General features: G+C 42.8%; 1 protein-coding gene across 2 annotated transcripts in view; it reads left to right on the top strand.

The window, feature by feature from the left end:
• Positions 1-24,190, top strand: part of sorbs2a (sorbin and SH3 domain containing 2a) — a 48,143-nt gene that overhangs the window by 19,156 nt on the left and 4,797 nt on the right. Inside the window, exons 4-24 of one of the 2 annotated variants that reach the window (XM_027282887.1) lie at positions 893-982; positions 2,658-2,684; positions 2,822-2,946; positions 4,612-5,025; positions 6,831-6,957; positions 7,375-7,550; positions 9,580-9,646; positions 10,495-10,545; positions 10,669-10,882; positions 11,001-11,115; positions 13,837-13,908; positions 15,558-15,614; positions 16,438-16,487; positions 17,269-17,444; positions 17,786-19,612; positions 20,669-20,748; positions 21,007-21,053; positions 21,439-21,553; positions 21,687-21,815; positions 22,130-22,324; positions 22,662-23,873. In XM_027282887.1, the coding sequence (XP_027138688.1) occupies positions 893-982; positions 2,658-2,684; positions 2,822-2,946; positions 4,612-5,025; positions 6,831-6,957; positions 7,375-7,550; positions 9,580-9,646; positions 10,495-10,545; positions 10,669-10,882; positions 11,001-11,115; positions 13,837-13,908; positions 15,558-15,614; positions 16,438-16,487; positions 17,269-17,444; positions 17,786-19,612; positions 20,669-20,748; positions 21,007-21,053; positions 21,439-21,553; positions 21,687-21,815; positions 22,130-22,324; positions 22,662-23,873 (5,366 nt within the window). Of the gene's footprint in view, positions 1-892; positions 983-2,657; positions 2,685-2,821; positions 2,947-4,611; positions 5,026-6,830; positions 6,958-7,374; positions 7,551-9,579; positions 9,647-10,494; positions 10,546-10,668; positions 10,883-11,000; positions 11,116-13,836; positions 13,909-15,557; positions 15,615-16,437; positions 16,488-17,268; positions 17,445-17,785; positions 19,613-20,668; positions 20,749-20,955; positions 21,054-21,438; positions 21,554-21,686; positions 21,816-22,129; positions 22,325-22,661; positions 23,874-24,190 lie in introns of both variants that reach the window. The other variant, XM_027282888.1, reaches the window with a different exon arrangement.

Raw genomic sequence — 24,190 nt, 5'->3', positions numbered from 1 at the left:
AGTCGGAGAATCAATGAGTAATCCATCTTTGAGTCGTCTTCACACACCAACAGTCTGGGTGGCTTCCACTGGTAGCTTGACTCATCTTGGTTGGTTGCCTGTATTTACAATACAGGAAGACAACACAATGTGTCATGTGTTGAAAGACACCCAATAACACTACCACCACACTTCCCTCACAATATGGTTGGCCGACAGCTACTAACAGCTTTGTCCGAAAACAATAAACCAGTCAACACTCCTACAAGTCAAATCAATGCAAGAGCCACTGTCTGCCACAGAAGATAACAACACTCCCTACTCTATGCTGCAGCTAATCTACTCCCAGCAAACTACTTTGATCCCAGATGAGCCTCTACTTGTCACATACGTGCTACAGATTTTAAACCACCTGTGTTGTCCAACAGCGTCAATTGTAAAGAACTGATCTAAGCATCCCAGGTGCTTTAAATGAGGACAAATTAGGACACTATGTAGAGAAGCATTTGTCAAGCACTTCAGGTGCCCAGGTGAAGGTATTTCGCTACAGTTCAGTTAATGAAGGTGTTTCAACAGGCCAGTAAACAGAGATTTTTATGATTTTTAGTATATTCGCACTTGTTTTTTGCATCACACACATCCCTGATGTTAATTTCTTTAGTCTTTTTAGTCAAATTAAATCAAAGCCTAATTCAGAAGCATCCAGGATCATCCAGTTTAAAAGGATCATATCGTACATATAAGCATATTCTGCACTCACACAGTAAAATTCAGGCTCTATAAATGCATGTGCATGAATTATGTTTCTGGCTGGAAGCATTTGTGTGTGTTTGTGAGTAAATGCATGTGCATGTGTGCTGCCGGTGCTGCTGCTTATGCCTCTATGATCACCTGCCCGGCTGTGATTTCTCAGATAGCGGAGGATTCGCTCGCAAAAGTGTGGCCTTGTCACTCATACTCTCTCCCATGAAGAGGGTCCAGAGCTCACCAAATCTAGGCACAGGTACTAAACTAACACTCACAAAACACACAACAAATGAACACAATAAGAAGAGTTATGTAAGTCGCTAAAATGTGGGCCGCTTCATGTATTGACTGGACTAAACCGTCAAAGCGCGAGGTAAGTTGTTAAAAAGTGGCTTGTTGTTTGGGCTGCAGCTGCCTTAGTATGCTTAAGCAATGTTTGGACTGCGGGATGCTATTTTTTTTCCTGATCAGTTCTTTTATTTCCTTTTTTTAGTCTCCTCTGTCTTGGGCTTGTTTTTGCTTTCTAAATCATTTATAAGTCACACTGTACCAAGCTGTTCCTTCCTTTTGACAGCTCTCATATGTCATACTCTCACACTGCTCCGCGCCATTTCCCGGCCTTTACGGGCAGCTTATTCTACTCTTCCTGTTGTCTTAAGTTTTTTCATCCCTGTTTTTTTCCTGCCTCTTTTTACTTTCTTCTTTGTCAGCATGCATTTGGTCAGACATGGCACAGCTCCACTGACCCTGAGCTCTTGGAGAATGTTCTTAGATGGGCTTGTGTGTGACTAAAAGGCCACCATTGTGCCTAATTCTCCCTGATTAGTGTTTGAGTTTTAGATTTGCTGATATAATGCATAAGCCCTTTCATCCTAAAATTGTTGCCTATTTCTTGTCACGCATAATTTGAAATCACAGTGCAGGCCAAGATGTATAACTGAGCTGCTTTTTTATGCTGAAGTATATTCTCAGTTTTCAGAGACTACAGCTGGTCGCTCCCAGCTGCCTAATCCTCTCCTCTGCTGAAAGAGCAGTGTTTGTACCTGAACTTGTCAGCATCCAGGTGAACAGCTGCACCCATGTAGGAACTTCAGCAGTGTCAGCCTCCTTTTAACAGTAGTAGGGCACTGTGTGAAAACAAACCACCACACAGAGACCTTTGAGTAGCCAGTGGAGCATTATTATGAAGAAGACATGTGGACGCCAGCTTCTGAGGGACTCGGTTGGGGTGTTCGCAGGTGTCTAGCATTCTGTCATACTTGGAGTCTACACTCCAAAATCTGCAATGTTGTTTCCTAGAAATGAACAAAGCACCCTCCTGCATGGTTTCAACACTGCAGACTAGAGAATGGAGGTTAAGCAGCCAGTTCGGATTGTTCTGTGTGCTGTGGAGGAAACCATCCCAGCTTGAGCCGTCTCCACTGGTTAAACTAGCTGTCTATATTGCTGTGAGCTGGCTAGCATAACCACATGCAATCAGTTGATAGAGACATATTCGTAAAACAGAAAAAATATTAAAGAGTTAGAGTCTGGACTTTAGAAAGCAGTGCTAGCTGTGGCAAGAATATCTCGAGCCCTGAATCCTAACGAACTTTGATGTGTGAATTAGTGTATATTTCACTTTTCCATCTTCAAAATGACATTATCTTAACGGTAAACTACAGGAGAGCAATCCTCAGTAGTTGTTCACAGTGAATGCTGGTGATTTTTCTGTCTTGTACTTTTCCTCTTCAGTCTGTCTTTTCAGACCTGTTTCTACTCCTCACCATGTCTCAGTTTGTCACACTTAACATTCTCACAAGCATTCTGTGAAATGACAACAACTTTAAATGTAATCCTATGCAGTTGTTCTGCCGTTTGTTGGGGAAATTAGTGTGATCACACATTCAGTCATGTCAACTTATTATTGCTGTGTCTTCTCTCTTCCCCAGGGAGTGATTCTCACTCATCAGACTTGGGTAAGTCTCTGTTCCTTTTTGGTGAATTCAGGTGGAGAATCTTGACATTGCACATGATAAGAGAAGCTATGAAACACTCTGTAGGAGACCAGGAACGCTGCAGAGTGTGATGTTAATATTATAAACTTTATCTTTAGATTCTTGGCGGTCACGCAGTGTTACAGATGGCCTTAAGAACGGAGATGCCGGCAGCTCATCTCTTGCAGCCAAAGGCTTCCGCAGTGTCAGGCCCAACTTGCAGGACAAAAAGTCACCAACACAGGTGAAATGTCACACACACACACCACACTGACAGATGTTGACATGTTGTCTTTTTTTTACTGCCATTTAGAGTTTAATAAAAAAACATGTTTGGCTTGTAAAAGTCTCTGTCGAAAATGGTATTCTTAATGACACCACAGACCACCATGATTATGGATAATTTACAGAAACATCCAGTATTTTGAACAACTTGACCATGATTTGTTTCAAGCTTTGCACTGATCATTTTTTGTTGTTGCTGCTTGGACGTCTCCCGGGTGTTGCATTCTAATTGGCCATTAAGAATATCAATCACATACCCCTGCCACCGCCTAGGAGAGAGAGTTTCCACTTCTCGCCCACTGGCACTAATCCACCTGACTACAGCTCCCTCGTTGCCCTGGCTAACGATTTTAGCCCTGGAATGCTAACATTCACGCAGAATGAGAAAGCAGTTTTGAAAGAGTCCTACACTATTAGTAGCACTTCCTCTTACTCCTATTCAGAGACCAGTGGAGACCAAGTCCAACAGGCACACCAGTCCACTGTCCCAAATGAAGTTAGCAACTCCAGTGCATTTGCTTCCACTAATACACAGGCCCAGGAGCGCAAGGTTTCTTCCCTCAAACTAACTCCTGTCACCATCCCTGATCCCCCGGCTCACTGCAACTCTTTCCTTGACCCCCATACTAAGACCACAGGCTCCCCATCACCCACTTCCCCTTCTCCAAAAAAGGGTGCCACCCTGTCTCCACCCCTGACGCAGACAGCCTCGCTTTCTGTCCACGTGGGCCCAGAGAATCTGAAGCATCCAGAGCCTTCAAACAACACAGTGGAACTCAAGGTCCCAGATCAAGCCCCAAATCAAACTCTACGTCCAGCTCCATCCCAGGTGGAGATAACAAAGGGTCCTCCTGCAGTTCCACCAAGACCTTCTCCTGCACAACTGTTGGTACATAACTGACTACATGCTGTAACGATAGAACGAAAGAGAGCAATGATTTTGTCCATTTTAAGGTCACTGTAGTACAACGTCCCTGGGTTTTTGTCTTGGTGACAAAAAGGGTAACACACTGGCTGCGTCACATTTCATCATATGAGACCCATAACACACACTGACTGAATACACCATAAGTAAGTTATTGTAAGTAATTGTCAAGGTACCAGAGCCAGGAAGTGTCAAATTCAGAGACTAAAAAGTGACGCACACAGACACTGTGAAGTCTGACTGTGGTGTTCCTTGAAATCACTCATGTTCAGTCTTACATAGAAAACAAGAGGCGCTGTTTTAACGCACGTCACAAGCACATACCGCTTGTGTGTGTGTTACCCTTTAGTTTGTTAGTGTTGGTGCTGCCATCCAAGAAACCAACCAAACTAACTGTGGTTCTAGATATGTCTGAACTCATGCTGTATGTGTGATAATATTTTATTTTATTCTGTTACTGCCTGTGTATTTGTTTCCTTGAACTAACAGAGCCTCTATAATTCCACAGCATCAGTCATGTTTCAGAAGATGATGCAGCCTCATGACACTTGTGTGGTTTCACAACAGCATTTCACCTTCTGTCAGGCTCACGTGTTACTTCCACACATCCTTTGTGACAACGTGGCTAATGAGTGATATCATTAAGCGCTCTCCTCCTCTCCTCCTTTTCCAATCAACTCCCTCCCTCTCCAACACCAGGGGCCTCCCTCCCCCGACCCCGCTGCACGGCACTCCCCCTATCGCTGCCACAGCTCAGAATCACTCGACTACCTGTCAGGCCTAATGCCCAAGGCTCTGTCACCTACCCCGTATGTTCCTAGCGGAGCTGGCGGCACAGCCGGTGCAGTCAGCGGGCTGAGCTTTACTGCGAGCATCGGTGGCTGCGTGTCACCCTCGGCTTCCCCCGTGACGGTGTCAGCCCTCAGCCACTACTCGTCGTCCACGGCGGGTCTGCTGGACGAGCTGCAGATCTGTAGCCTGGAGTCACCCGGCGCCTCACCCACACCATCGCCCACCCTCAGCCATGTCTCTACCTACACATCCACTGCTGGCCTTGATGATGTGCTAACAACCTCTGTGGCCTCCACTGCTGCAGCAGCCACTTTCACTAACGTAATTATCCCAACAAGTCACTGCTGTAACACATGTCATTACCAGAAACAAATGGTTCCCTCCTTCCCCCCACTCATTTGGATGGCTGAACCAAACCTTTACAAAATCTGTCATTACTACCGATTTTTATCTTTCACTAACTACAACCTACCTCTCAGATATCAGTATTAAATTCAGCCCACTATGTTCCCTTATTATGTTAATGTCTGTCCTCATTAGAACTCCTTGTCTACATGTTTTTGTCTACGTTACTGTGTGTTATCCAGTGCAAGTATACAGTTTCTTAAAGACCAGTTCACATAAAAAAAAAATTCATGATGAGGCAAAACCATTTTGCAGGAAGTGTTGAGTGAAGTTGTAGGTTGCAGGTTGTTGCTGAACTTGTCTCGAGGGAGGTAGAGGGTTCATGAGGACTGTAGTTATGTTTCCTGCCAGCTCATTATATCGCCCTGGGACTTAATGTAAGGGACCATGCCATCTCTAGATACTAGTATAAATTTCCATGAGCACCTATCCGAAGCTGTTGTAACAAGACGGATAGGACTAAATCATTAAGTCTGACAGTGGCTTCTTGTTCAATCAATCAAAGTTGCATTGCATTGTGTTGTTTACTCTTAGACTCATGGCATGCATCTTCCATCAGTGCAATCGAGTGATAAGTATCTACACTATATGGTGTTGTTCCTACAAAAGTTCTGATTGACTCAAGCAAATATCCATTTATAAGACCAACACCAGATATTGAAACAACAATTTGAGATGTGGTCAGTAAGTCCATGTTACAATAGCCAGCTTCAAACCCTTGGTTTGAGATTGTTGGCTGTGGCAATCTAATCAACAGTAACAGTGTCAGTCATCTGCTCATTCATTGAATGCCTGAGCACTAACCAAGGACAGAGTAAGAAGTAGGTGTCTACACAGAAGGCATAGATCACCTGTGTGGAGCGCTCAGAGTCCACATCACTGTGGTTATGAGCGTAAAACCGAAGAAAACCGAAGCATAAAAATTCACTTTGGACCGCAGTTAGAGAGTTACAGTGCACATAAAGTGTGAGAGGTTGCACGGCCTGTAGACAGCTGTATTGATAGATAGATAGATGGAAAATATAAAAATATTGAGCAACATGACTGAAACACCTCCTGTGTAGAAATGCCATTGGATACATAAGCAATCAGTGTTGCTTGAACATGAATTCATCACTCTTATTGGTTTTCGAGCTATCATGAATCTTTGATTTGAACACCTCCGGCCTTTAAATGCAAATGTTTTTATCCTTTGTCAGATGAAATCATATGTTCCTGTGTCATGTTGAATGGGAGCGCATTCGACAGAAGAGCCACCCATTGTAACCGTATCACGTCCATTGTCTTGTTTATGTCACAATTAAATGATGATGAAATGTGTGTGAATCCGAAAGAGTTGTGTTTGTTTACCGTCACCGTTTCAATCTCTCCTGTGTGTTTCGAAGTGAAGTAATTCAATAAGTGCCCCTCTCCCTCACTAACTGTTCTTACCGTCACTTCACATTCAGCAGTTCAGCACCAATGTCTGTCGACATGTATATTCACTTCCTTTACTAGGTTCCTCTACCTCTTTAAATAAATAAATAAAGGTTTATATCAATATGTTGACTAATAGTGGATTTATAAAAACTAATCCTTCTGTTGTTTTCTACATTTACACTCATTATCTAATGTTGTAGGACAGAGCAGCAATATTCTCTGTATTGTACTTTTTTTTTTGTGCCATTTCTGATTGGTAATGACTGATTTATCTCTGTTTCTGACTTGTGGGTCACTCCTAGGGTCAGGTCCTCTCTCACGCTATGAATGGCAGTACTAGCCACCCACAGAGGCCCCTCTCTCCCCCATCGTACCCTCCTCCCCCCACTTCACTCCACACTGGACTCCAGAGACAGAGCAGGAGTTCAGGTGAGTCGCTGAATCTTTTGTCCTAGTATTTGAGCTGAGGACACCACATGTTGGAATGGAAATTCTTTGTAAATATATCAAGAAACAATATCAATTAATTAGGTATTGGGGTTGGCAAATGTATTTATTTACTGTCTCAGGATGTGATATGTGTATACATATTAATAGAGGATAGAATCATTCTGTTGTTGTGCAATTAATCAGTACAAAATGAAGACAGAGATAGTGGTTGTTCTTGCACTGCTTAAATCTTGAATCATATAAAAGAACACTTAATCTTCAGCTGTCGTTGCCCAAACTTGGGTTTCGAACACTTAATCTTCAGCTGTCGTTGCCCAAACTTGGGTTTCTGTTTGAGTATTAATAGGTACAACTGACGGCGTGTTTTTTTTTATTCCTCTGCCTCTTTGCATGTAGAAGGCAGCGAGTCAGTTACCAGAGAGTCTGTGGTGTCAGGACACACCAGCATTAGCAGCACTGTGCCCATTGCTCGCTTCTCAGAGGAAGAGAAAAAGGTGTCGGTCATTAAAGCCCCTCATTACGAAGGCATCGGCCCCGTGGACGAGTCTGGCATCCCGATCGCCATCCGCACGGTGAGGACAAACAAACACAGAGCTGAACACAGTGGTTTGCAGCACCGTAGTGTAACACAGGAGTGTCTTTTGACCCATTTCTGTTGTCTTGATATGTGATCAGGCTCATGAGAGTGGATTACTCTCAGCTGTCAGCAGCTTTTGACCTCATATTAAAAGCCCTTTCTCTCTCACTTCCACTGTTTCTCAGTATCTCTTTTACACAGAGGGGGAGCCCTCTGTGTGCTGAAGATGAGCTCAGAAAAGGTCTTTACTTTAGTACTGCAAGATCCTCACAGCTTACTAGTCAAAGTGTCTGTCTGTGTGTTATCTGCGTTCAGGCTTTTCATGTAAGTGTCACTCAGTTATCCGTTTCTTGAAGAGCGGCATTTAAAGGCAGACATGTTAAACTACAGAATGAGTGAACAAGATAAAAGTTAGAGGAAGAATGAAAGATGGGCAATAAAAGCAAAGAGAAAAGGTGAAAAGAAAAAAAAGCAGGAAAAAAGAAAAACAGATGCTCCTTGTTGTGAACAGACAAACATTTTTGTGGGCACTTTCTTTGGTAACCATGGAGAGTGAAGTGGTAATTGGCCCGTCTCTTGGCCGTGCCAATGCTACATGCTCAGTCACACACACTCCTTCACTGTGGAGCCAAAATGCCTCTTCTCTGACCAGAGTCCAGACACAGTGTTTAGTGCTACTGAATAAAGAGAGGATTAAGTCTCACTGCCATTTGATAGCTCTTTTTTGAAGTGGCTGTTAGAGCTATACTGTATACACAAAGACACACATACCACGGTTTCTCTTGGATTTTCCAGGCACGGCACCAGGAGCTCCCACTTTTGGTTTTGTAGCACCATGGCTTCTCTATTCTCTGTGCTGCGGAATCAAAGCCAAGCCACCGTAGTTTATCAAGTTACCGATAACACTGTTATGTCTTTTTTTTTGTGTGTGGCTATGTTGGTGGCTATGTATTGATATACTGAGAATGTTTTAAAGCTAAAATATCCACTTCACACACATTTTTCTGAATAATGATGAAGTATTCTGTCTTCTTAGTAAATATGTCATAGGCTGATCAAAGAACACAAAAAATCCTACCAATACTATTTTTAGTTTTTAGTATAGGTCTGTCAAGATAATACAAAAAGAATGCATTCATTTAATGTTCCTTTTTGACATAATGCCACAGTGAAACTGAAGTTAGAGCATCTTTATTTTCTGTAAACTGGATACGTATGCAAAATAGTATTATGAGAGGGATTCAAAATATGATGCTGCGGGGCGGTCGGTAGCGTAGTGGTTTACGTGGCCGCCCCGTGTGTAGAGGCTATATTCCTCGCTGCAGCCGGCCCCAGTTCGAGTCCCGCATCGGATGGCCTTTGCTGCGGGTCATTCCCCCTCTCTTTGCCCCCTTCCTGTCTATCTTCAGCTGTCCTATCATTAAAGGCATAAAAGGCCGAAAAAATATAATAAAAAAAATATATTATAATCTATTATGCTGCATTTAACCCCCCTCACCTGCTTTGTTAGATTAAGAGGAGGAGTGTTTTTATATGAAGGGACGGAGATAGCTTGTTGCCCCAACCAATTTGATTGGATAAATGTATGTATACATACCCTGAGTTCCAGACGAGTCATCAGAAATGGGTTACTTTGTATTGCATTGTATTTTTTATTTCACTATAACTTTAATGGAAGTCTTAGATGTCTGTTTCTCCTCAGTTATAGCTGATAGATTCCCTTAGTAAGAAGATTACTTTAGTTTTTAGTTACTTTATCTTAGATAAGAAAAAAATATTTTTTTCCCACTGAACATGCTTGATCAACTTCCTAAAAGCAAGTTAGTGGAAGTGTCTCCACCTACGATAAATGAATCATATAAATAAATAATAAAATAAAGCTAGAAAGGCTGAGAGGGTGTTTTTCTCTCCTCACTAATGTCTCATAAAACAGTGGGAAACCTTCCTACTTTCTAACTTGAGCTATCTGGTTTATGTTGCATTTCACGGCACATAAATCTTTATGATTATTTCTCTCTCCACAGACGGTGGATAGGCCTAAGGATTGGTACAAAACTATGTTCAAACAGATCCACAAGGTTCACAAAGCAGGTAAGTCTGTATTAAATCACACTAGATGGCAAAAAAAAAAGTCCCATTACTTGATTTTATTTATTTATCAGGCATTATGAGCAGAGTAGGTTATACACGCACGCATGTTTGCATCTTTGTGTCTGAGCATGTCGGCTCTTGTTAAACCAGAAGACCAAGAGACGCTTAGAGCCAGAACTCATTAGATGAGAGCAAGAGAGTCTGGAGAGGGGGAAGAATTGAGAGAAACCTCTATTAGACGCTGAGCTGTCCTGGGAAATCTGCTCTAATTTTCTCTAACAGTCAGTACAAGGCTTGTTTGTTCATAACTGCTCAGGCTTTTTCTACTGCAGAACACACACACAAACACACTATTTCATGATTATATGTGCCTGAAAAACATCTTTATGATCTTCGAGTGTTCCCATGATGAATATTTACATATTCTCATTTATAAATCAGTATTCCATTATAAGAGTCAAGGGCATTTGTAGTTTTCTCATTTGCAGAAAACGGCAGCTTTAAATTCAGCCAGAATCAAATACTCATATAAGTCACATCAAAATGTGGCTAATAATCTGCTTCTGTAGGGTGCTATCGCCCGTCATATAACTCAAAGGAAGACATATTGGAAAACTGAGATGTGCTGAGCTTGTGGATGAACAGAGGAGAGGTGGTTTATGCTGCTCGGTTGGTTTTGATCCCACTTCCTGCTGTGAAAAAACGGTCACTATTGGAAATTACTTTGTAACTGACTGTATTCAAGCTGACTGTAGCTGTCCCCTCCAGAGAGGAAACTACAAACCATCTGTGCCATGAAGTACATTTGTGCATGTGTCCCATTCAGTTTTTGTTCCTTTCTTCTCCAGACGATGACTATTCTGACACATATAATGCAACATATGCCGTCATAAACAACGGTGAGAGATGTTTCAAGTATAACAAAATCATTTCATACAATCAGTAATTTTCCTCCGTTTGTTTCCTGTCTGACTGCTTCATCTCTTCTCCCTCCAATGCATCCTCTGTCCTGTCTTTAACAGATGACTACAGCCTGTCATCCAACACCACCATGGCCCACCCTGCTCCCCGGACACATACATACAGGCCACTCGCCAAAAGCCCCTCGGACAATGGGGGGCATCTGGGGCCTCGGGAGCCGTCGCCATCTCCTGTACCCCCACCACCTCCACCCATGCCATCTCTCCTCCAGCTGAGGGCCAGAGACAGTGACCGCGAGAAAGACACGCCTGATGCGTAAGAAGAGCTTTCTCTCATCTCTTTCATTTATAAGTTATGAAATACTCAGTCAATGTTTAGGTTGCTCATCTTGTACGAGAACTAATAAATGGCATGGATGTTTGTCTTTTACCAGGAATGAATGGGGTCCCCCCAATAGGAAAGTTGACACACGGAAGTACCGCGCAGAGCCCAAGAGTATTTTTGAGTACGAGCCTGGGAAGTCGTCTATTTTGGAGCATGAAAGACCAGTGAGTATATCATAAACATGTTTTATTTCATTTGAATGAATTCTGACATGTTCCTGTTAAAATCAATTGAAACAGCTCCACAGTCCAGGCTGTAAAGTTTAGTCTACGTAACATTTTGAGGACGTGATGCCTGCTTCCCTAGCCAGCTTCACGCTGGCATCTTGGAAGAATATTTCTATTGCGTTGACAGCGAAGTGATTTCTTTTACTATTGTTGTTGTTATGCTTGTTATTGTCCAGTAAAAGATTCATTCTGTTGCTGCTGTGCTTCACTTTGGGGCTAAATAGAAAATCCATTTCTGTAGAGAACTAAACATTAAACAACACAAGGTGGAATAACGGAGCTACAGGACAAAAAACAACTGGATGATCAAATTGAGAAAAGCAAGCACATTTACCTTTCTTATCCGCTAGTATTCTAGACATTACTGTGTTGTTAAAATATTTTCATATTATGGGCTTATATGCATGGGCTTCTTTCTGTCAGACACAGCGTGGGTGTTAAAAAGCGAAGGTTTCCAGTGCTGCATCCTTCAGTGACAGTACTGGCTGTTCTCTCTGTGTGGGGTGAATGACAAAGTAGACAGCAAATATAATTACCTTGGAGGGGGAGGATGAAAAATAATAGAGGTATCTGAGTTGAGAACAAGATAATAGAGAATGTGTTATAGATGCGGGTATGTTAATGTGGGAAAAGATTTCAAAGAAAAGGTTTGTGTGGTGTTTAATGTGATGACTGCAGAGAGAGAAAGCTCTCCCAGGGCAATAATGCATGAGTCAGTCCCTGATAAGGCAATAAAAGGAGGAAGCAATAGAGGGTAGAAGTGAACCCACGCGAGCTATTCTGCTGTTTGAGACTCACTCATTATGTATGATGTCTGTATAAAAGCTTTTCTCTCAACTATCCAAGGTAAGAAGTGGCACCTAAAGCAGCCAGTCCAGTGTTGAAATGTCCATTTGGACAAAAAAAAAATGTTTTTCTGGCACTCTGTTTCTTTTTTCTGTGTGTGTCTACATTACTTGGGTGATTGGCAGCCTCTGCTCAAGGCTTCACTTTTTTTTTTTTTTTACAGGGTGACTCATTCGTCTCAAAGCTGAATTCTCTTTTTAGCAAGAGACACGTGACACCACAACACCTACACAACATCTCCTGGCAGTGTTTCATTTAGTGTGAAAACGCCATTTCCATGTGGGAACGGGGTTAGAAAGAGCAGACAGTGTAGTAAAACTGCCTCATCTCTACAGTTAAAGTAACAGTAACACTGTGAACATGAATAAGCCTCTTGACTCGAGTGTATAAGTGGAGACAAATGGAGAAAGCTGCACTGGTTGGAGTTTAAACATACATGATCAGCTACACAGTGGTAACTGTTGTTTTTGTTTACCTGTCTAATCGTGTTGCATGTAAATAGTGAAAATGTACCTCTGTGATACAAGAGGAGAGCAGTTATAATTTAACATGTGGCAGCAGCAGAGACACTTCTGCTTCCTTAAAGCCATTTGTTCGTCATTTACGCGCAGGGCATGAAAAATGGCGTAGGATACACAGTATTTTAACACTGGATGGCAGCTGGCTCAATACGAAAGATCCATATCAGTCGTGAACTCTAAATGAAATATTCGTAAATGCACATTTCAAAAGCAGCTCTGTGAGTGCTGAAGGGAGGGAATGTGGCAGAATTGTGTGGCAAGACAATGAAAGTGTATTTTTATAGCACCTTTCAACAACAAGGCAATTTACAGTGCTTTACAGCAGACATTAAGGGTGTTTAGATAAAATATAAAAGCAATAAAAAGACACATTTTTTTTTATTTTTTTTATTTAGAAATATGAACAGTTTGGCCAGTTTAACAGTTTATTTCTCTCTAAGTAATTAATAAAAGCACATAACAGCCCAAAAACATATTCAGTATGTTAACTATCATTGTTTTCAATTAAAACAATGTTTGCATGAGCATCAGTAGAAGTTATGGCAGTGTGTAGCATTTGGATCAGTTGCCCGGCTGACTGTGATACCATAATGTTCCCACTAATATAGAAGTGAAACTTAATTGTACACCCATGCGAATAACCCCTCATGTCTTTTCCAAACTGTTCTTCAACGTGTGCCACTTCCTCTTCTTCTTAAATGAAACGAGGTCTCCCGGTGAGAGTTTAGCATGCCATTCACTGAGCCAGCACAAAGGTGTGGATAATGAGGCTGAGTGTTAGATACGTAATGCTCCAAGTAACATGCTGATCTATCACCTGTGCTGTGGCTTAAAATAAAGCAGTGGTAATGTGATTCTGTCATGGGTTTCACAGCTCTGTTCATTTGAATGCATATGAAATTAATGAATATCAAATCAAAGGGACCAGTAAGATTGTAACATTGCCAATGGAGTTTATTAGATAGAATAATTTAGTGTACATTTAATCACTGTCTAATAACATGGCAATATTGTAGGTTGTCTAACAAATTGTTTGGGTTTCCACATGTTTTGGTATCATTACTTAGTAGGGTTTGTCAGTAGTAAATGTTGTTTTGCATCACTGCTTTCGTCCCAATGAGCCAGTCTATATCTTCATCCTGGTTCATCCTGTGCCCATCTCCCTGTGCCGCCTTTGCCCATTCCTAACCATAAGGTCCATGTCTCTCTTTGTCTGTGTGACTTCTTTCCACACTTCCTTTCTTCTGTTTTTCTTCTACCTCCTCTCTCTTTCACTGTCATGCTTTCCCAGACCTATGATGACATAGATTTAGAGAACGAGCCTTGGTATAAGTTCTTTTCCGAGCTGGAGTTTGGGCGGCCGGTAAGTCAGGGCTGTAGCTGCTCCTTCAACCACAACCCTGCCATAGGCATACACCCACTTTCTCCACTCCACCCATGATTTTTTTTTTTTTTTAAACGTATCCACCAATAGACTGGGTGGGGCTAGTTGTTTGGGCATGTGGTACTTGTTGGGTGCTGTGACCCTCCCTCCCCCCACCCTTGTGACAGGCTGTGTTATGTCTCTGCGTTGCTGGGTTTTTTGGTCTGGTGGCTAGCAGGCACTGAAACGTTCGCACACAAACCTTTTTTTTTTTTATTTCCAAACTTTAATTTCAGTTGTTTAATTGTTGCATCTTATCCAAAAATAAGCAGGAAAAAATGTGTGCTCCAGATGCTTTAGATGACACTCTTAGGCTGGGAGAACTGCACAGAACAATCAGTCAATCATGATATCGATGCATATGCAATAGATGAGTCCTTTCTTCTGTGTAATATCTGAGTCAGTGCAGTTTCTTCATCTTTTGCACATGCTAACATGTGTATCAATTAATCAGCCTTTTTGTTTATTTGATCATAGATTTATTTCTGCTAGTATTTGTGTTTATCTTCACTCTTGGTAGAGGAACGCTCTGCATAGCTTCAAGCTAAATACTCTAGTGCCCTCTGCTGGATGTAGCTAGTAATAACTTAGTGGCTCAGGGATTGCCTCTAGCCACATATCTGGGATCAAATTACCCCAACCTGACTGATTTACAGTGTCATGAGGACATGCCTCCGTCAATGCCAGCATGACATCAGGTGATGATCTTTCGGGCTTATTCAAAATGTTCAGGTGAAAATGTCACATCTGGAAGCTGGCGTGACCTCCCAGAGTTCACGTTGGGCCTTCTGTTGAGATTTCTACCTGCAATATTTTGAATGTATCACATCACAGAATAAGCCCTTAGAGTGTAGATGGTTTCCCTACATGCACTGAGTGGTCCAGCCGGGACAGAGTCTCACAGTATGTTCAGTGTTTGAGTGTTTATTGATGTGACTCGAGAAGTCACAAGAAGTTTGGACCGAATGTGTGAACCGTAGTTTATTCAACACTAGTAAATGAGCACGACGTCACAGCATTTGTCAGTGCAATTCGTTGCACTAACAAATAAACACAACACCGCAGCTTGTGCTTCACTCTGCTTTCTGCTTTACAGCTTGCTCTCACACTCTGCATGTGTGTGTGTGTGTGTGTGTGTGTGTGGTACATGGGCACATTTGTGTGTGTTTGGTATATAAAGGTTGGTGTAGACATAATTTATTCCAGCATTGATGTAATGCAGATTAAATGTTGCTGTTTTGAGATTAGCATAGGAATAAAGCATCAGTAGATGACATTAGAGTGTGCATATGAATGAACATGTATTGTTTTGTGTGTGTGTGTGTTTGTCAGTAAAAGCGTGTTAGTGTGTAGTGCGTGTGTGCACATGTGTACGTTGTACATGCAAAGCACATGTGCAGTGCTTGTGAACTAGTCCATCTCTGGTGAATCAGATTCTCTAACGGGTGTCACTCTCTCCACATGTTTCTTGTTTTTTGGTTTCTCCCCATGATGTCACCACTGCTTCTCCTCCTTCACCTCATTTTCACCTTCTTCCTATTCCTCCTCCTCCTCCTCCTCCTGCTCACTGCCGCTGCTTGGGGCTCAAGCCTCCTAAAAAACGGCTGGATTATAATCCAGACATCTCCGCTCGCCAGCGTATTGAGGTAAACTCACATTTATGAGTGTTCCAGTATTGTTGTTAATCCCACAGTTTCTAACCAATCATAGGAATTAAAATCTATATTGTTAAGAAAAATGTCATTGCTTCGAATGAGTATGATGTTAGTGTAGCACCAGTTCAATGTGATCTCATATCAACATGTCGGCCATCCACTGCAAGATGAGTTTGATGCTTTGTGAAGACTGTTGCACATATAGCTTGAGATGCTTTTTATCTATTTGCTTGGCATTGTAGGAAAACTGCTGGTTGTACCTGATACGCCAGCTTTTTTCTCACAGTGGTAACATCTTTCTCCTTGGAAAGTTTTCAAGATCTAGATTTTTTTTTTAAATTTTGAATTCAACTGATATTTAACCGGAAATCTTTTTTATGTTTTCAATATGATTATGTGATTGCATTTAATGGTTAGCCTTTCCTTGGAGAGACTTTTGCTGTTGAAGTGTATCGACCACTCCATCCTTTACCACTAAGACCCATTCCAGTTGATCCATGCCAGGTTTTGCAGGGCAACATTTGCCCCCCTGAGCACAGCTCATATCATCCTTTGCTATATCACCTTTGCCATCATCCTCCTCCAGAGAAGCCCATGAGAAAGCAGAAATTAATCTTCACCACTTACACCGGTAGGCCTCTTCTCAGTCAGGTGTGCCATGTGGAACCAGCATCCATCGCACCTTAGGCTTGGGGAGCGTTTTGAGTGTGGCACAGCAAGAACCGCATGCAGGCTGTGCATTGTGAGCTGCTCTGCCTCAAGTCTTTGTTCTTGCGGATCTCACTTTTCTCTTTTGTTGTCTGCCCTATTTCAGACATCCCTGCACATCGCTCCTGCTGACAAGGCTCCGGAGAGACCTGCGAGGTAACCTCTGTTTCTTTTATTTTCCTCTGCATCGCTCCCTTCCCTCCCCCCATCCTCTCAACAGCAGTGATCCTTGTTGTGATTCAGCACTGAATCAAAACAGCTCTTCCTTGCCTCGGCTCTGGTGCATATAGCCTTTGTGCCTACTCTTAAGGATGATTTGTGAGAATTATTGTTAGTCTTTATTTGCTTTTGTCACTAAAGGCATGGTGCTTTACATCTCCCTCCCACTAACTGAGCCAGAATAAATTAACCCAGCAAACCTATTGATTCTGCCCTTCACCCTATCCTTCCCTCAACCCCCCCCCCTCTTCCTCCCGTTGTCCTACTCCCTTTCACCAATGGCCTGCTTATTCAGTCACATATCCTCAGTGAACAGAAAGGGCAGAAATGGGATGCAATGAATGGACTGTGTAATTCTTGTAAGTGACATTGAGTGGGTTTGTTCTGAATAGGTTTTGTAGACATTTTGAATAAGAGGAGTTACGGTAACTCAGTTGACTCATCCTTTCAAACGCAAGGATAATAGCCATTTTTAGTTGGATATGGTTGAATATACTTGGATTGTAACATTAATCTAAGTGGTTTAGAGGTGATTAGAGATGTGAAACATTATTCACTCGCTCCTTTTTATGTTTTGGTCTATACTGTGTATGTAAGACCCAATTCTGCAGGAAATATAGTAAACAGAAATGAATAGCCTGTCCTCTATAAACTGCATTCGTCAGTGTATAGTGTTGTGGAAGCAGTCGTCATTGATGTCTTGACAACTGTGTTGCAGTGCTGCAAGTGACTACAGGAAGAGGAGGAAGTCTGAGCCGTCAAGTTCCCAAGTGAATGCTCAATCTCAGAGCAGAGCTGTAACTTCACCCAAACCAGTGGATGCCTACAGACCCAGCAGCAGCCTAAAGAAGCCTGTGATTCGTTCCTCACCGTCCTCACCCTCTAGAGCCAAAGGTACACACGTACATACAGATAAACTTCTGCTGTTCCTTCCCTGGACAGTCATGTGTGTCCTGTACTTGGAAGTGCAGGAAGATCGTACTAAGTACTAGGAAGATTTGGTGTCATTTGTTGGGTATTTCTCAATATAATGTCTGTCTGGTGTGGTCATTTTTCATGATTGGTACTGGTTGAAGTCTGAAGAAAAAGCACCAGTCATCTTTTTCCACCCTCTTTTCACTACTAATTCTTCTCCCTCTCCCCAGCTCTTTCACCTTTTTGCTGGGTATTACTGCTTAACATGCTTTCCTCCTTCTTCTCTTTCACCACGCTGCTCTCTGTTGGACAACTGAAAGGTGGGGACACATGTAACATGTATTCAAACAGTTTGACCTCCCCGGGTCCTTATCAGGGCCCTCATCTGCCCCCTGTCCCCTCTGACCCCGTCCATGAAGATGATGCCAGCCAGGAAGGCAGCTCCTCCTCCAAGCAGTCTGTCTGTTGTAAGAATAGTTGGCAGACAAAAGGCCAAGATCCTGAGACATGGAGCAGTGCAGAGGAGGTACCACCCTCCCCTGGCAAGCTTAGGTCACGCAGCTGTGATGACTTACTCAATGATGGGCATTCCGGCTCAGGTGGGCGCAATGCCACCCGCTCAGAAAGTGCTGGGTCACTCGTTTGTGATGGGAATCCCTCAGGGAGTGGATCTACTTCCACTCGCTCATTGCCTCGTCTTCACCGGCGACGGGCGCATGATTCACCAGGCTTTCTCCAGCTCTATCGTAAGATGCACCAGATTGACCGAGCTCAGCTCATCCCATCAGAAGTCATCCGCTCGGTCCGTGCTCGCATCCTGGAGCTGGAGCGCCAACCTCATTTGCATCGGCATCGCCTGTCTCCTTGGACACCCTCTTGGGGCATGGAGGTGCCACGCGATATGGTGCCAAATCGTATTTCTGAATATGAGCGCCTTATTAAGAAGTCCAAATCCATGCCCAACTTGGGTGATGACATGCCTTCAGGCACTACAACGCCAGGCGGCTCATCATCTCGAGCCAGCAGTGGTGGCGGTGGCACACCTAGTTTTCCAAAACGCCGTTTTTCCATAGAATCTCTACTCGAGGAAGATAACAATGGCAACAATGGAAAAGTACCTCACTCCATGGATCACTTGCATCGACCTCGTAGCCCACCTGAGGGTCAGCCTCGTGTTGGGCCGGAGCCTGTACGTGCACGGTCGTATCCTGCTCCTTCTGTTCCCCAAGTCCCTCAAGCCAACCCGGACTATTCTGATAGTGAACAAGACGCTGTAGCGTCAGACCTCAGTGACTTCATCCAGGTGGAGGGCTCGTCATTTTGCAGCGAGAGTGACTTTGACCATTGCTCACTAACCTCCTCCGAGAGCTTGTACGGCTCTTCCACTATCCATCACCATCACCACCTCCGTCATCACCACCACCATCATCACCACCACCCGAGTCACCAAAGTCTAGGCCAAAGCCAGGGCTACCAACATCGGCACCTCATCAGCACCTGCAAAGGTCGTTGTCCGGCCTCTTATACCCGTTTTACAACTATGCTTCGCCATGAGAGAGAACGAGCGCGCCAGGAGCACCAGAGACCTTCACAGCAGAGCCGCGGCAGCCATTCCCAAATCCAGAGCTCACAGTCCCAGCAAGCGATGTCTAAGCTGGCCTTCCTGGTCAGCCCAGTGCCTTTCCGCAGGAAAAAGGGCTCACCACCTACCTCTAGAAGAACCAGTGGTGGCGGGGATCGAGGTAGAAGACCCAAGTCCAAACAGGCCATTTATGAAGCACTAGATGCAGCCTTGAGAGACATATATGAGCACATTCAAACAGAGAGGGGCCACAGAGGAACTAGGGCACCTGACGATAGCATCCTGAGAAGAATACTGGCTGAACTTCTCCCTAATGTGCCTGAACGAAGCTCCTCATTGCGGGGGAGGAGGGGGTGTTGGCACGGGGGTCACTCCTCGACATCTTTGTACCCAGATGGGAGCCCCACTGGGTATGCCTCATACAGAGGGGATCCCTCTACACCACGGTTACAGTCACCGCGGCTACAGTCACCAATCAGTGCCTGTTATGGACGCCACTCCGACACCTCAAACAATAATGAATACGGAGAGGAGCAGGGCAATGGAAATGGTCTCTGTTATTCAGGTGGAGATAATACACGCTTCACACCTCAAACATGCACATGTGCACTTCATCATGTAGCCAGTCATACATACACATAGTTTTTTCTACATAAACATGCACACGTACATGCATACATACTCCAAATATGCATCCACACACCTCACTGACTCTTTCAGTATTGCTTGAGCATGTTGCTATTCGCCAATACACCCATTATTGTTCTTTTTTAATATATTCAGACATTCAGTGAAACCTGTTTACTGTAAACTCTCAAGTAAAACCTGTTAAGACAATAGTACCTTTTTTTTTCATTCTATGTTAAGCTAACTTCCTGCTGATGTTTCACATTAAAAGTCTACTAGTAAAATGAGAAACTGGAAAGCTTTTAATTTGAAAAATTTCGAAAATACTGATTGACTGACGGTAGCTTACTGTCTGTTAAAGAAAATCAGAGCAACAGAAAGCTAAGTAAGATGACTTTGTTGTTGCACTCATGGCATGAAACTCATGGCTTATTTAAACATCTTACAGTACTTAAATGTGATACTTAGAAAACAGGTGTCTCAAGAGACTTTGATTTCTTTTCAACTGAGGTAAAGAAATATTTGAGAATTTACAGTTATTTTTCTCATTGTAGTAAATAAATGTGAATATTCCTCTGTTTGTTTTTAATTTGATTATTGTTTTGGTTGTGTTATTTTGTCTGTTTTGCAGATTGATTTATTGAGTCATCTTATTATCCCGCTATCATTCCTTCCCTCAAACCATTTGCTTGTATGTTTTGTTTGTAAATAGTTTTTATTATATTTTTTTGGGCCCTTGTTTTATTTTGTGCTTGCATGTGTCATATTGTCAGAATCACATTCACCTTGTTTTTCCTCTGAAATGCAAATAAAACACCTACTTTTGACTCCGAGCTTTCATTCCCTCATTTACCTGTTGGAATGGCGTCATCACTGAACCATTCAGTACTTTCCCAAAGCACATTTTTGTATTGTGAGCATGCGTTTGATATGATAGTTGTTACTATGGTAACTCCCGTGACCTTTTTTTTTTATGTATCTTTGCTAATCACAGACCAGGATGTCTCAAGGTGTTATTCCACCATGGATGGACGCCACACACCCCAGAGTAGAAGACCTACTCCCGACAGAGAGGTACAACAAACAGATGGCTATTGTCAGCACCAGCGTGCACTTCAATAATAACACAAAATAGTTAATGTGTGATGATTGGTTGACACATTCAGATTGACTCCCAACAGGCTAATGCTTTTCTCTTTAGTTTCCAAAAAATTATAAAGCTATATTTTCCATTTTGCCTGGTAATACTTGCCGGCTCTTTCTCTCACTCTCATCTCCTAGGTCTCCCATAAACAGATGACACAACTTATTCTGTTCTCTCTCCTCCATCAGAAACAGCCTGCGAGAGCCATTTATGATTTTAAGGCACAATCAGCTAAGTGAGTACCGTGCATGGTAAACGATGCCAAGCTTCAGTGCATGAATATTTAACTGCATTTCAACACATCAGCGACTAATTACATTCAATGTTATGATTTCAGATTCTTTAGCCTTTCTTGCATAAAGTTAAAGTTTCGCTTTCTAAGATAACTTCTTCATCTTTCCACCACACTTGGATGGCTGATTTGTTTTATACAGTCTTTGAATATATGCATGAATAAAGCATATTTCTGTTGTACCTCATCTTATTTCATCCTGTTTCAGTGGCTGAGGTTCTGTAGCTGATGCTGTTGAGCATGAAACGTGCTGTGCTGGTTGAAGTGGACAGTTAATGTCTTCTTCACACCTGTGTGTCGGCACGTTGATGACATGAATGTGTTGCAGGGAGCTGACATTTAAGAAGGGTGATGCAGTGAACATCATCCGGCAGATAGACACCAACTGGTATGAAGGAGAGCACCGTGGACGGGTTGGGATATTCCCCATGTCTTACGTAGAGGTAAGTGGGCAGCTGATAAACTGTATGTAAGTACCGTAGATGTGCACCATTGTCTGTACGATATGTAATTTCTCTCGATGATTTCTCTCCCTCTTCAATACACACATTTACACCACTGCACACAAATAAACAGAAGATGCCGTCCTCAGAAAAGCAGCAACCAATTCGTCCTCCTCCGCCAGCACACGTCAAAGAGATCGGAGAGGCAGTGGCTCGCTACAACTTCAATGCTGATACTAACGTGGAGCTGTCTCTCAGAAAGGTAGTTTGATAGTAAATCAAAGCTGGAACAATCAAACAAGATTATTGTGGAGTGAAACCTTGCATTTATTTAGGAACTACACTTTTTGACTTTGAGGTTACTGTATAAACTCAAAAAAAGGACTGAAAGCAACACATAGACTGCACCAGTTTCAAACTTAAGCCACTGCACTAATTTCATGAATTTAAAGATGTTATAATCACATAAAATCAATCCACTCTCTAAGACGCATGTGAGGTAGTATGTTGAGAGCTGTTCATTGTTCATCAAATCATATTTTGGTTGTGTGTGTGTGTGTGTGTGTGCACATGTAGGGTGAGAGAGTGATTGTGATAAGGCAGGTGGACCAGAATTGGTATGAGGGGAAGATCCCAGACACAACAAAACAGGGCATCTTTCCTATGTCATACGTTGACATTGTCAAGCGCTCACCATCCAAGAGCTCCGCCCACCACATAGACCCACATGGTTACCCTGGCAACAGGACGCCAAGCTCTACGCCCAGCAAGGTAGGGGAATCACTACACTTGACTACACTACACTGTGATAGTAGGATGTAATACACCAATACAATAAAGTTACAACTTTCTAACTTGCAATTTGTTTCTAATTTAAAACAATGAACACTTCATTTTGGGGTATTAGTTTGTTTATGGCTGAACAGTAGTTCAGTAGTTGGTTATTAACCAACATCACAAATGAGAACATGAATATATTTAAATAAATAAGTAAACGCATCATCTGCATATGGGAGCAAGCTCTGTCTAACAACACATAAAACAGTTATCTCTTTTCCATTTTTATAAATTACACTGTTCCTTCTTTTTTCACTTTACCTTCATGGAGCCTTTCTACCATCTACCCCCATCCTCCACTACTCGTGACCTCCCATCCCCTCACCCCCCGTTGAAAAGGCTTGACCTGCAAGCTGTCACCAACGAGTGGCTGTCCCTCACATTGGACCCATCATCAACCACTCCAGCTCGATCCCTCACGACCACCCCTGTACCGCCCACACCACCCCCTCTCCCCACTGACCTTGCACCGTTCCTAAAGGCTCAGGGGCCTAAGGCACCCTCACCTATGCCATCACAAAGAGGCTTTGCACCGTCGCTCCAGACATTTTCCAGAACTCCTCCTTTTAAAGATGAGAGACTCATCTTAGCTCACACCCCAGCTCCCCCAGCTTTCTCTCCTCCACCTCCGTCTCCTCCACCCCCTCCTCGTTCCTCGTTTAGCTCTCCACTACCCATCTCTTCGCTGCAATACAACAGTGGCAAGGGAATAGCCCAAACATTAAACATTTCTAAGCCAGAGGTTTTGTTCTGCACGGTGCCAGAGCCAATAAAATCGTCCACACAAGTTCCTATGCAGCACAAGTTAAATGTGCAAGCGAACAAAAGCGGCAAAATCCCTGATGTTGAGCTGCAAGTAAAAGATCCTTATGATGAGCTGTTGTCCATGATTCTGGATGGTTCTACCAGTACTGACGATGCTGACTTTTTAAGGTTGTCTCCAGTAGTTTCCCCACCAGCTACACAAACCAACGAATCACTTAGCTGGTTAAAAATAGAAGAATCACATCCTCCAACAGTGAAACCAACAACAGTCACTCCAGTCAGAAACTCGGCAGACAGGTTTAAGCTAAAATCAGAAGAACCCCATCATCCAGCAGTGAAACCCACAGCAGTCACTCCACTCAGTGAATCTACAAGTAGGTTTAAGCTAAAATCAGAAGAACCCCATCATCCAACAGTGAAAACCCCAGAAGTCACTCCAGCCAGCGACTCGTCAGGTAGCGTTCGCTTAGAGGTGCAGTTTCACAAGCCTGTGATGATGGAGCCACTTTCCATCAGTTGGGGAGAACAGTCAAAAACTCTGAGTGAGCAACCTGTCGAGTCTCAGAAACCATTGGTGAAAGGAAGTGGATATACTGAGTTGTTCATTGAAGAAGAAGAAGAAGACGAAGAAGAAGACGAAGAAGAAGACGAAGAAGAAGAAACTAGTGAGGACAAACAGGAGGACATTAGATGTTTTATTGAGAGACTCAGTCCACAGGTAGAGCATGGTGTGAGCTGCGTCTGTTGAGTTTGCAAACACTTCAGGGCTTTGGAAGGAAAATTAAGGGAAATATTTTAAATCTTAGAAAAAATAGATCTGCTTTTGCGTTCTCTTATCAATGTACTTCACATTCACAGGGAAGCAATATGTTTATCCTAAACAGCTAAATGATCAAGAGAGACTGAGGAGTGCGTCCTAGTTTGATTTCCATAAGATTTTGAAATCTGCTTTTGACACTCAAGTCTTAAAATATCACCTTTTTTTTTTTACTGCTTTTATTATTGTTTTGTTTTTGAAGAAGTCTTATTGTTGTT

Source organism: Larimichthys crocea, chromosome X (genome assembly GCF_000972845.2).
Source record: "Larimichthys crocea isolate SSNF chromosome X, L_crocea_2.0, whole genome shotgun sequence".
Classification (NCBI taxonomy): Eukaryota; Metazoa; Chordata; class Actinopteri; family Sciaenidae; genus Larimichthys; species Larimichthys crocea.
This window is presented reverse-complemented; position numbering and strand designations above follow the sequence as displayed.